The sequence below is a fragment of the Megalobrama amblycephala genome, linkage group LG19 (genome assembly GCF_018812025.1).
Source record: "Megalobrama amblycephala isolate DHTTF-2021 linkage group LG19, ASM1881202v1, whole genome shotgun sequence".
Taxonomy (NCBI): Eukaryota; Metazoa; Chordata; class Actinopteri; order Cypriniformes; family Xenocyprididae; genus Megalobrama; species Megalobrama amblycephala.
In genome coordinates this window covers 131,521-144,283 of record NC_063062.1, presented here as the reverse complement: position 1 = coordinate 144,283, position 12,763 = coordinate 131,521, and the positions used below count along the sequence as shown (strand labels likewise).

The window sequence follows — 12,763 nt, the reverse complement described above, 5'->3', positions numbered from 1 at the left end:
TATAACGTGATACTTTTTTCAGGATCTTTGAAGAATAAAAATTTAAAAAAGAGCATTTATTTAAATTAAATCTTTTATAACAATATACACTACTGTTCAAAAGTTTGGGCTCAGTATTTTTTCTTTCTTTTTTTGGAAGAAATTAATACTTTTTTTCAGCACTGATGTTTTAAATTGATAAAAAGTGATAGTAAAGATTTATATTGTTAGAAAATATTTCTATTTTGAATAAATGCTGTTCTTTTTGACCATTTATTCATCGATGAATCCTGAAAAAAGTTTCACAGTTTCTAAAAAATATTAAGCAACAAAACTGTTTCCAACATTGATAATAACTGAGTATCAAATCAGCATATCAGAATGATTTCTGAAGGATCATGTGACACTGAAGACTGGAGTAACGATGCTGAAAATTCAGCTTTGATCACAGAAAAAATATATATTTTAAAGTATATTAAAATAGAAAACTATTATTTTAAATTGTAATAATATTTCACAATATTACAGTTTTTTTCTGTATTTTTGATCAAATAAATGCAGCCATGATGAGACTTCTTTCAAAAACATTAAAAATAGTAATGTGTCCAAACTTTTGAATGGTAGTGTATATTCTGAAGGCGTGTCCACACATCATTCACCTGATTTAAACTACATTGTTAACCGTATTTTCTGATTTATATCCAAAATCCCCTCTTGCATTTCAGAAAACTTGTAATACAAAAAATGTTTGCAATCAGTTCAAATGTTTAGTGTCTTCCCGTCAGTGTTTTCGTTTGTTTCAACACCGTTTCTTCAGATTCTCCATCTAACCCTCAGCCGTTTCTCGGTGGAGAACTGTAATGTTTGCACGCTTTATTCTGTGGTTTAATTGGAAACGTCTGTGGAAAGCCGCACCGCAGATGCCGGAGGGTCTGCAGTCGTTCGTTTTTGGCTTTTTCTGTGAAAACAACGACCAACTGAAGGTACGCGGCTCTTTCCTCCCTCGTGAACGGCCGGGAACCAAATCAAAATAAACAAAAGCAGGAGAGCTGCTGGAGGGGGAGGAGAGCCGCGGGAGTGACACTGAGCCGGGGTCCTTCCTCATTTATCTGCTTTCAGGACTGACCCAGATTTCAACCCCCACTTCACACACACACACGGATTGTAGAGCCAGCATTGTGTCCTGAGGGTACAATGTCCTATTCACGACGGCCACGTCAATGTAAGGAGACTCTCTGTGTGTGTGTGTGTGTGTGTTTCTGAAGGATCACTCCTTTACACACACACACACAGTCGATCTGATGTTGAGTTGGCATGACTTCTCCGAGCTGGAGTCACAGACAGAGCTGGCATGAACAACAACAGCGTCATTGTGTGTCCGAGAGTCTCGATCAGGAACCAAACTCCAGATCTGATCAGACTCTTTCACGGGAGCTCTCAGGTTAAGAAGCCTGTAATTACTGCCATTTGTTAAGTCAGTCGTCACTAGTTCTAGTTGAGTGTGTGTGTGTGTGTGTGTGTGTGTGTGTGTGTGTGTGTGTGTGTTTTGGCTCGATCAGTTGAGGTTTATTTGAAACTATGAGAATTAAACATGAGCTGAAAACTGCTGTTCATGTCAGATCAGATGAAGCTTTTAATTTCAGGCATTAGTAAATGTTAATTGAGTATCGTTCATGTTCACTGACGGAGCCGTATTGCGATGTATTTTGTTGTTCTCCGGATGGATCTGATGGTTTCTGCAGGCTGATTTATTCCAGAGAGGAAAGAGGAATGCAGGGGGAGGAATTATATTACTGTAGGAATGTGGAGAGGAAATGACAATTTATGGCCAACAAAAATTCATAAAGCAAGAATATATTCACCCGGAGAGAGTGAGAAATACAGATGAACGCTTTCATTCAGATCAGAATCAGTGAATAAATAATCTCACAATCATCAGAAACACACAAACATCCGTGATCTGCCGGATCAAACTCCCTTCTTTAAGTGTGTGTGTGTGATTTTACAGTCATGAATCTCGTTCTTTCAGTTTTCTCTCAGTATAAAGATCTCAGATGAAATCAGTGAGACTGACAGCAGTTTGAACGTCTGCCAGGATCCAATCAGATGCTGGGAATTCTCTGGCCATGTGACACGCCGCATCTGTTGCCATGGCGAGAACCCGCAGCTCACTGTAAACAACAGGCTGAAAGAGAGAGAGGGAGAGACGTCAGAGACCGAGTGTGTGAACATGTTTCTACACGTGTGTTTTACACATAAACGCTCAGTATGAATTATCATCACCGGCTGTCCAATGAAAAGTGATTCTGTTCATTGCGAAGAAATGATGTTCTTCCTCAGTTTTTCAGCACTAAACATTCTTAAATTAAAGGGTTAGTTCACCTAAAAGTTAATTTCTGTCATTAATTACTCTCCCTCATGTCGTTCCACACCCGTAAGACCTTCGTTCATCTTCAGAACACAAATTGAGATATTTTTGATGAAATCCGAGAGACTCGTCCATATACTAATCAACACTTTCAAGGTCCAGAAAGGAACTAAAGACATCGTTAAAACAGAGAATACTTTTTGTGTGCAAAAATAACTTTATTTAACAAAATCTAGAAATGGGCGATTTCAAAACACTGCTTCACGAATCTTTTGTTTCGAATCAGTGGTTCGGAGCGTGTATCAAACGTCACGTGAACCGTTGAAATTTCGAAATGTGAAACATGGCGTAACGAAGCCTCGTTTACTGAAATCACATGACGTTGGCAGTTTGAAACGCTCTGAACCGATGATTTGAAACAAAAGATTCGTAAAGTGTTGATTAGTACTTGGACGAGTCATAAACCTCTTGGATTTCATCAAAAATATCTTAATTTGTGTTCTGAAGATGAACAAAGGTCTTACGGGTGTGGAACGACATGAGGGAGAGTAATTGATGACTTATTTCCTGTTGAAGGTCATGTGATGTATGAATGTGGTCTGCACTCACAGGATCTGACTGATTCAGCCGCGGCGTCTTTCTTCAGCGATTCATCCGTCTGAGTTTCCCGCATCTGCAAACACACGTGAGCTTTAGACTCTGCCACGACACTGAACGTGACGGTGATCATGTGACACTGACGGCGTTTACCTTGATCAGCTCTTTGAGGTATTCAGCTCGACTCATCAGACTCTTGATCTGAAACGAGAAGCAGAACCGAGATCTGATTCAGAGAGCGAGAGGGTTTGTGAAGGTCTGTTTGCTCTCGGAGCAGCAGGTGTTTTTATTAGCCGAGGGCCGAATATCACAGCGCTGACATCATTAAAACAACAGGTCATGTGATCTGGACGAGTTTAGGGAAGAAAGGAAACGTCCAGCACATTGTAACAAGGTTAGTACTGCCAGTATCATTTATATACTATTATAGTTTTTATTAATGTTTTTAATATTTTATTTTGCGTTTTTATTTTCTTTTTTAGCGTTTTTAGTAATTCTGTTGTTTTTGTCATTTTTTTTAGTGCATGTTTTAAAAAAAAAAGTCTATATACTTTTTAATAATTCTTATTTTAGTTTTAGTTATTTTAGTTTATAGAGTTAAACTAAATGAAAACGAGAAATTTTGCCACACCTGCCAATTGGCCGGTGACATAAGAACATTTACTGGCCATAAAAATTCTCTATTCCAATTTCGATACTAAAACTAAAACTACTAGACAAACCAAAATAAATTTAAAACAATATTAACAACAGCAGTTTTCAGGTAGACACACTGAAAAAAACGTATAATAACACTGCATAGTCATCACTGTATAAATGAAACATATATTAATACTTATTAAAAATACAAAAGTTATTCAGTCAAGAGCAGTGAGTGATTTTCTCTTTGTCTTTTGTAGTTTTATTAACATTAAAAACAGCAGCAGGAATATTAGGCTGCTGTCACTTTAAGAGCTAATGCACGGATCCAATAAACTGATGCACGTGTGTTTACTTTCTCAACTGTTTACGTTCACTTAAGATGTAACTGGCTATGTACTAGGATACTCGATATTTTTTGACAATTTTGCAAGAATACTTGAGCTCAGTTTAGTATTCGCGCGCTGTCTGAGATGTAGCTTTCTGGGTGCGCGCTTCAGTTTTGCGCGAGTAACGAAATGAGCTCCCTTTCGCATCTTCTTGCACTTGAATATTTAAACTTTCGTGATGATGCAGCGCTGGCCCGTCAACCGTCCTGAGCGTCGTTCACTTTAATGCATTGTTAGAATTCATAAAAACACTCGCCAACGGCGATTTTTACTCGCATTTGGCAAGTGTTAATTTTTGGTGCTGCAGACGGGGCTTGACCCGTCCAGAATAAACACTGATCATCTCACCTCGAGGTGGAGCAGCTCTCTGCGCCGGCCTTGAGCTTCAGCTGGAGGAGACAGAGAGAGAAACACTACAGCACACTTCAGTCCACCACACTACACAACAATAACACCCAATTAAACCTTCAGACCTATCAATGTGCACATCAAAAGCCACTTTAATTATTTGCATGAATAAATTACATACAAATCTATTCATGCACAATGCAAAGACGCGAATAGACGCAAATTCGCTCTGGGTGACGTGAATAACATGATGCCATTGCTGCGATATTCACCTCAAATGTGTCTTCTGCACAAGTAGGAAAGCACTATTGTATACCCTGAAATTTATGACACAACTTCCTGTTCATACAGAGACCGGACAAAAAAGGAGTTGGACCTGGTAAGTGACACGCGGGACTGAAACAATGGCTAACAAAGACATCTCTAAGGTTAATTTTGATCATGGCTTATCTTGAAAAAGAAGACAATTTGACATTCGTTGTAGAAGTCACACTGCGGGACTGTGTCCCAAATCTTCTGACACTGACGGAATTTTGTAGGAGGAAAAATTTGATCGCAACGGTGATTAATCGGCTGTCGGTGAACGTCAAACTAGCGATCAAAGACTGCAGATTTTAGCCTAGCATTACAGGAATCTTTGAGGAATCTCAAAATTTTTCTCAGATGACCAAATCGTTTCTAGCTATGAGTTTTACAGCACTATGCACAGGCTGGGATTCCCGGTGAAGACGCTCCTCATCGCGCGTTTTTTTTTATTTGCGCGAGTGACGAGAAAATCAAGTAATCCCGCGATTAATCTAGAGTGAGTAAAGCCAGATTTATCGACGCGTCCTCAAGTTTCTTGGGTGCGCACGTCAAAAGTGATGTAATCGCGGCTTTGGCGGAAGTGCGTGTTGAGTGCGCGCGAACCCATTTCGCGTGACGGTGTGCACGGCATTTTCTGTTACTTTGTGAGACGCGGGCGAATGATGTGACGCGATTGCCGCGAAAACGAGATATTCGCTTAAAACGCAAATAAAATGTGGAAAATATACAATGGCACACTTAAACGCCTTATCCGTCTGGGGAGGAGCGTGCGCTGCGGAGCCGGGCAAATTTATAAATCAGGCTCTACGCGATGCGAATACTCGCTTCGCTTTCGGTGTGCACACACCATAACGCTCTCTGAGCAAGAGTACAAACTGAGAAACGTTTCACAACCAGGCTTATTATGTCTCGCAGATGCCTGAGTCTCGCACGCTGAGCCCTAGAGCGGCTGTGTTTTGATTAGGCCGGCGCTGGCGTTAGCAGCGTGACAGATCCACAGCGGGAGCGTAACGGCCAAAAGCCCTGCAGTGAAACGTGAATCCGGCAGGGTCTCGCTCTCTGAGCTCACTTCATCCTCCAGCCTTGAGTAGTTTAAGAGATAACAGTTTTCATTTGTTTCAGTATTTAATAACACCGAGAGCTGATCTTGACGAGATCCAGATGGCAGCGAGATCGTACCGCACACGCTGACCTGGCACGGACCCATCGCCACATCTGGACGTTCTGCTGTTTCGTGTGTAAGTAACTTTACCCGCCAGCGCCAGCAGCAGCTCGCCCAAACTCTGCTGGTACAGATCCAGCGTGTCGTAGTCCTCCGCGCCGCTCTCCTCCTGCACACACAACTCCGTTACCCATCATGCAACACTGCAGCTCGCATATGCAAATGAGCCATCATAAGAGTTACCTGGGCGACAGCAGTGGACGCTACTTCCAGCGCAGCCAGTAAACGGGGGTGATCTCTGGACATTTCTGTGAAAGACCACAGATCTGAGCGTGACCGTCACTGCGGGGTTATTGTGTTGAGTACAGTAGTGTTACTGGTTACCTATTAAGATGTTCCTGGTTGATTTCGCCGCCTCGAAACTGATTTTGTTGTCCGATCTGACCAGAGCTTTGAGCTCCTCGGCTCGAGAAACATACTGATTCACCTGAGAGAGAACAGAGAACACTTAAGAAAGAACTGATTATTATCTCAGCGTTCTCACGGTGTTTAGAGTCACCTTCTGTCTCAGCGCTTCCTTCCTCAGTCTGTCCGTCTCATCTGAAAGCACAGAGATCGTGAGAACAGAGATCTGCGGACTCACGTATCAGAGAAACAGAGGCGTTTGTGTCTTACAGTGAATGGCAGGAACGAAGTGTTCCAGTGCACTACAGTAGAGAGATAACGCAGCCGATCGCTCTCCATCCTGGTCCTTCTGCACCGCCTGCATCACCAGCGCTTTCTACAAGACAAATGATCCACTTCATACATCTAGTGTCTGTCACATGAGCTCAGAAACAGAGAGAGAGAAAAAAAAATATATATATACACTTTAAGAAAATGTGAGAGGTGCTTTCTGTGGCAGAACTCAGCACTCAGTTGATCAGTTGTTGCTAGGCAGTTTCTAGGGTGGCATGGGTGGTTGCTAGGGTGTTATTAGGTAGTTACTAAGGTATTATGCATGGTTGTTAGGATATTCTGGGTGGTTGCTAGGCATTGCTAGAGTGTTTTGGGTAGTTGTTAGGGTGTTGCTAGGTGGTTGCTAGGGAGTTGTTAGGCTGGGGTGTTGCTAGGTGGTTGCTAGGGTAGTGCTATGGTGTTCTGGGTGGTTGCCATGATATATATATATATATATATATATATATATATATATAAGGTGACTTGACTAGTTGCTGGGGTGTTGTTAGACGGTTACCATGGTGCTGCTAGGCAGTTGGTAGGGTGTTCTGGGTGGTTGTTAGGACGTTGCTATGTGGTTGCTAGGGTGTTTGTGTGATTGCTAGGGTATCGCCAGGCAGCTGCTAGGGAGTTGTGGATGGTTGCGAGGGTGTTAGTTGGTTGCTAGGGTGTTCTGGGTGGTTGCTAGTGAGTTGCTATGCTGGAGTGTTGCTAGGGCATTGCTAGGGTGTTCTGGGTGGTTGCTAAGATTTTCTGGGAGGTTGCCATGATATAAATAAAGGTGACTTGACTTGACTAGTTGCTGGTGTGTTGCTAGGGTGTTCTGGGTGGTTGTTAGGACGTTGCTATGTAGTTGCAAGGGTGTTTGTGTGATTGCTAGGGTGTCACCAGGCAGTTGCTAAGAAGTTGCTATGTGGTTGGAAGGTGTTATTAGTCAGTTGCTAGGATGTTCTGGGTGGTCACTAGGGAGTTGTTAGGCTGGGGTGTTGCTAGGTGGTTACTAAGGCATTGCTAGGGTGTTCTAGGTGGTTGCTATGGAGTTGCTAAGGTATTCTGGGCGGTTGCCATGATATAAATTAAGGTGATTTGACTAGCTGATAGGGTGTTGTTTGATGGTTGCCATGGTGTTGCTAGACAGTTGGTAGGTGTTATGGGTGGTTGTTTTGTGTGATTGCTAGGGTGTCACCAGGCAGTTGTTATGGAGTTGCTAGGGTGTTGTGGATAGTTGTGAGGGTGTTGTTAATCATCTGCTAGAATGTTCTGGGCAGTTGCTTAGGTATTCTGAGTTTTTGAGTGTTTGCCAGGGTATTCTGAGTGGTTGCTAGGCTGTTGCTAGGGTACTCTGGGTGGTTGCTAGAGTGTTTAAACTGGGAAAAATATTCAAGAGATGATGCTTTGCTTTGCAAGCACCGCTAAATAATAAAGGCCTGCTTAAAATCTGAACTGAATCAAGAGCCCATGAATCAATATCAAATTGAATCATGAAATCAGTGGCAGAAGCAGCTCTAAAATAAACACACAAGCCTGTTAATATAATCCTGTGTTTGCAGAGCAGCATCTGCGTGACACATTTGCTCAGGTTTGGTCTGACACCAGCGACGAGCAGCAGCGGTTTCGCCACTTCAGGACTAAAATAAACATGTGAGTGTTAGCATGACTTCATCTGCGCTGACTATCTCACACTCACAGCCTTCCCGAGGCTCTCAGCGCTCGGCATGTGCTCCAGATCCACGAAGGGATGCAGGAAGAACTCGTGGAACGTGATGCGGGTGTCCGGGTCTCTCTCGAGCAGCCGCAGCAGCAGGTCTCGACAGTCACGGGAAACTCTGGCTCCGGACGGCAGCTGTACACAGAGAGCAGAGTACGTCACTGTCTAACACAACGGCACCATCTAGTGCTGACAGAGAGAATTGACAGCTTTTGTTTTTATGGAGTATTGCAGTGTTCATTCTAAATGATTTATCAGTGTTTTAAATTCATGATCCTGGTAATCTCGAATCAGAATATCTTCTCCTCCCTCTTGCAGCATCTCTTCTCTTCTCTGATGACGAGGGCGGGGCAACCTGTCACTCACACGAGATCCACCAATAGCAAACCACAACCATCCAATCAATTCCACACAGACAAAATCAAGCCCCGCCCTACATTTGTTCTTGTTTGCAAAGCCATTAGTGCAACTTCTCTTTGTAACTGGATCCAGTATTCAGCGATTCTCACCTCGACGGGTTTCTCACTGCGGATCTTCTCTTCCAGTTCAGCGAATGATCGTGAGGCAAACGGAGCCCGTCCAAATAAAGCTTCTGCCCTCAGAAACACACACATACACCAGCGTTCAAAAGTCTGGAATCATTTAGATTTTCAAATGCTTTTGAGAGAGTCTCTTCTGCTCACCAAGATTCATTTATTTGTTAGAAAATACAGTAAAATAAGTAATATTATGAAAAATTCTGTAAAAACTGTAAAATATTATTCCAATTTTGAAAAGCTGTTTTCTGTGTGAATATATAATAAGCTGTAATTTATTCCTGTGATCAAAGCTGAATTTATTTGATTAAAAATACAGTAAAAATCACAAAATATTATTCTAATCTAAAACAGCTGTTTTCTATGTGAATATATATTAAAATATAATTTATTCCTGTGATCAAAGTTGAATTTATTTGATTAAAAATACAGTAAAAATCACAAAATATTTTTCCAATCTAAAACAGCTGTTTTCTATGTGAATATATAGTAAAATATAATTTATTCCTGTGATCAAAGCTGAATTTATTTGATTAAAAATACAGTAAAAATCACAAAATATTATTCTACTCTAAAACAGCTGTTTTCTATGTGAATATATAATAAAATATTATTTATTCCTGTGATCAAAGCTGAATTTATTTGATTAAAAATACAGTAAAAATAACAAAATATTATTCTACTCTAAAACAGCTGTTTTCTATGTGAATATATAATAAAATATAATTTATTCCTGTGATCAAAGCTGAATTTATTTGATTAAAAATACAGTAAAAATCACAAAATATTATTCCAATCTAAAACAGCTGTTTTCTATGTGAATATATAATAAAATATAATTTATTCCTGTGATCAAAGCTGAATTTATTTGATTAAAAATACAGTAAAAATCACAAAATATTATTACTATTTAAAACAGCTGTTTTCTATGTGCATATATAGTAAAATATAATTTATTCCTGTGATCAAAGCTGAATTTATTTGATTAAAAATACAATAAAAATCACAAAATATTATTCCAATCTAAAACAGCTGTTTTCTATGTGAATATATAATAAGCTGTAATTTATTCCTGTGATCAAAGCTGAATTTATTTGATTAAAAATACAGTAAAAAAAATCACAAAATATTATTACAATCTAAAACAGCTGTTTTCTATGTGAATATATAATAAAATATAATTTATTTCTGTGATCAAAGCTGAATTTATTTGATTAAAAATACAGTAAAAATCACAAAATATTATTCCAATCTAAAACAGCTGTTTTCTATGTGAATATATAGTAAAATATAATTTATTCCTGTGATCAAAGCTGAATTTATTTGATTAAAAATACAATAAAAATCACAAAATATTATTCCAATCTAAAACAGCTGTTTTCTATGTGAATATATAATAAGCTGTAATTTATTCCTGTGATCAAAGCTGAATTTATTTGATTAAAAATACAGTAAAAAAAATCACAAAATATTATTACAATCTAAAACAGCTGTTTTCTATGTGAATATATAATAAAATATAATTTATTTCTGTGATCAAAGCTGAATTTATTTGATTAAAAATACAGTAAAAATCACAAAATATTATTCCAATCTAAAACAGCTGTTTTCTATGTGAATATATAGTAAAATATAATTTATTCCTGTGATCAAAGCTGAATTTATTTGATTAAAAATACAATAAAAATCACAAAATATTATTCCAATCTAAAACAGCTGTTTTCTATGTGAATATATAATAAGCTGTAATTTATTCCTGTGATCAAAGCTGAATTTATTTGATTAAAAATACAGTAAAAAAATCACAAAATATTATTACAATCTAAAACAGCTGTTTTCTATGTGAATATATAATAAAATATAATTTATTCCTGTGATCAAAGCTGAATTTATTTGATTAAAAATACAGTAAAAATCACAAAATATTATTCCAATCTAAAACAGCTGTTTTCTATGTGAATATATAGTAAAATATAATTTATTCCTGTGATCAAAGCTGAATTTATTTGATTAAAAATACAATAAAAATCACAAAATATTATTCCAATCTAAAACAGCTGTTTTCTATGTGAATATATAATAAAATATAATTTATTTCTGTGATCGAAGCTGAATTTATTTGATTAAAAATACAGTAAAAATCACAAAATATTATTCCAATCTAATTTCTATGTGAATATATAGTAAAGTGTAATTTATTCCTGTGATTAAATCTGAATTTTCAGCATCATTACTCCAGTCTTCAGTGTCACATGATCCTTCAGAAATCATTCTAATATGATGATTTGCTGCTCAAGAAACATTTATGATTATTATCAATGTTGAAAACAGTTTTTGTGGAAACCTAGGAAGATATTTTGAAGAATGTTAGAGCGAGAACATCATTGGACCCGAGTGAGCTCACCGTACAGAATGACCCCGACGGACCACAGATCCACTCGAGCGTCATAATGCCGTCGACACACCATCTCTGGAGCCATATAGAGCGGAGAACCTCTCAGAGCGTGCTGCTCGTCCCACGGACTCATGTACTGCGCAAAACCAAAGTCTACACACACACACACACACACGCTTCAGTCATGCTATTATCCCTGTGGAGATGCTGAAGATCACAGTTCAAACGACATGCGAGTCTCACCTGCGAGCTTTAACACGTTTCCACTCAGCAGAATGTTCTGAGGCTTGAGGTCCAGATGAGAGATGTTCTTCTCATGGAGAAACTGAAGAGCACATGCTGAAACACACACACACACATCACTTCTACACTGGCCTTTTCTCAGTGTGTATCACTCATGTGTTTCATTGTTTCATTTGTTTCATGTGTTTCATTGTTTCATACCAATCTGCTGAAGGCAGCGGCGAGCGACTCTTTCCGGGAGGATCCGGCGACTGCGGATAAAAGAGGACAAATCTCCTCCTGAACACCATTCCAGAATCAGATAGATGTGATCACTGTCCCACTGACAGACAGAGACAGGGATGAGGATCAGTACATCAACACACACAGAGAACTGCATGCTGGGAATGTTCTATCCGTACCTGGAAGTCTTTGAGCTGCACTATGTGAGGATGCCGGACTGTTTTCAGGATCTCGATCTCGGTCAGCAGATTCTCCATGGAGGTTTTATTGAGGCTTTTCTTACTGACCACCTTCACAGCCACCGCCTCCCTGCTGTCCGTCTGCAATCACACGAGCTGTCAATCAAATCATGCAGATCATCAATAAACAGGATATGATCAGAGATCGATAATCACTCGCCTTTCTGAACGCTTTATAAACTGTGGCATATGTGCCGCTTCCCAGTTTCTCGGTGAGAATAAAGTCTTTGAGCTTCGGCGGAGCGAAACCCGCGGCCATCCCGAACCGGCATCAATAATCAATAATCAATGATATTTACAGCACAGCAGTTTCCTCTGCAGAATCTGAGCCATCAAAGCGTACGATTCAACCTCAGACTGTTGACTTTATAATATTATTAATCATAGATTATTTAATATATGATCAGATGATCTTATAGAGTTCATAAGCGTGTTGACATGAAGCGCAGCGGGTCTGTTTACTTCCGCTCACTGACGTCACGCACCAGCTTCTGAAGCGCGCTCACATCACTGACACCTGCCGGCCAGATCAGGTAAGTTTATATGTCATAATTTCTACTTTTTTAATAATTTAGTATGTCATAATTGACTTCTATGTCATAATTGTGACATAAAAAGTCAAAATAATTACTTATTAGTTCATAATTGTGACTTGGTATGTCATAATTATGTCATAATTTCTACTTTTTTAATAATTTAGTATGTCATAATTGACTTCTATGTCATAATTGTGACATAAAAAGTCAAAATAATTACTTATTAGTTCATAATTGTGACTTGGTATGTCATAATTATGTCATAATTTCTACTTTTTTAATAATTTAGTATGTCATAATTGACTTCTGTGTCATAATTGTGACATAAAAAGTCAAAATAATTACTTATTAGTTCATAATTGTGACTTGGTGTGTCATA

General features: G+C 38.9%; 1 protein-coding gene across 3 annotated transcripts; it reads right to left on the bottom strand.

Annotated features, from left to right (window-relative positions):
* Positions 1-1,588: 1,588 nt before the first annotated feature.
* ulk3 (unc-51 like kinase 3) lies at positions 1,589-12,344 on the bottom strand. Of its 3 annotated transcripts, XM_048168848.1 has the most exons (16): positions 12,009-12,342; positions 11,789-11,929; positions 11,589-11,709; positions 11,388-11,483; positions 11,154-11,297; positions 8,723-8,805; positions 8,193-8,348; positions 6,464-6,569; positions 6,348-6,388; positions 6,173-6,275; positions 6,032-6,096; positions 5,879-5,957; positions 4,321-4,361; positions 3,098-3,145; positions 2,957-3,020; positions 1,589-2,164 (listed from the first exon to the last, which is right to left on the bottom strand). In XM_048168848.1, the coding sequence occupies exons 1-16, from the start codon at positions 12,105-12,107 to the stop codon at positions 2,148-2,150; spliced, it is 1,404 nt and encodes a 467-aa protein (XP_048024805.1). In that variant the 5' UTR covers positions 12,108-12,342; the 3' UTR covers positions 1,589-2,147. The 3 variants fall into 3 exon arrangements, 1 of the variants encoding a protein (XP_048024805.1); XR_007181627.1 differs by lacking the exon at positions 1,589-2,164 and having other exon boundaries at positions 2,961-3,020; positions 4,321-5,708; positions 5,806-5,957; positions 12,009-12,344; XR_007181628.1 differs by lacking the exon at positions 1,589-2,164 and having other exon boundaries at positions 2,981-3,020; positions 5,806-5,957; positions 12,009-12,343.
* Positions 12,345-12,763: the final 419 nt, after the last annotated feature.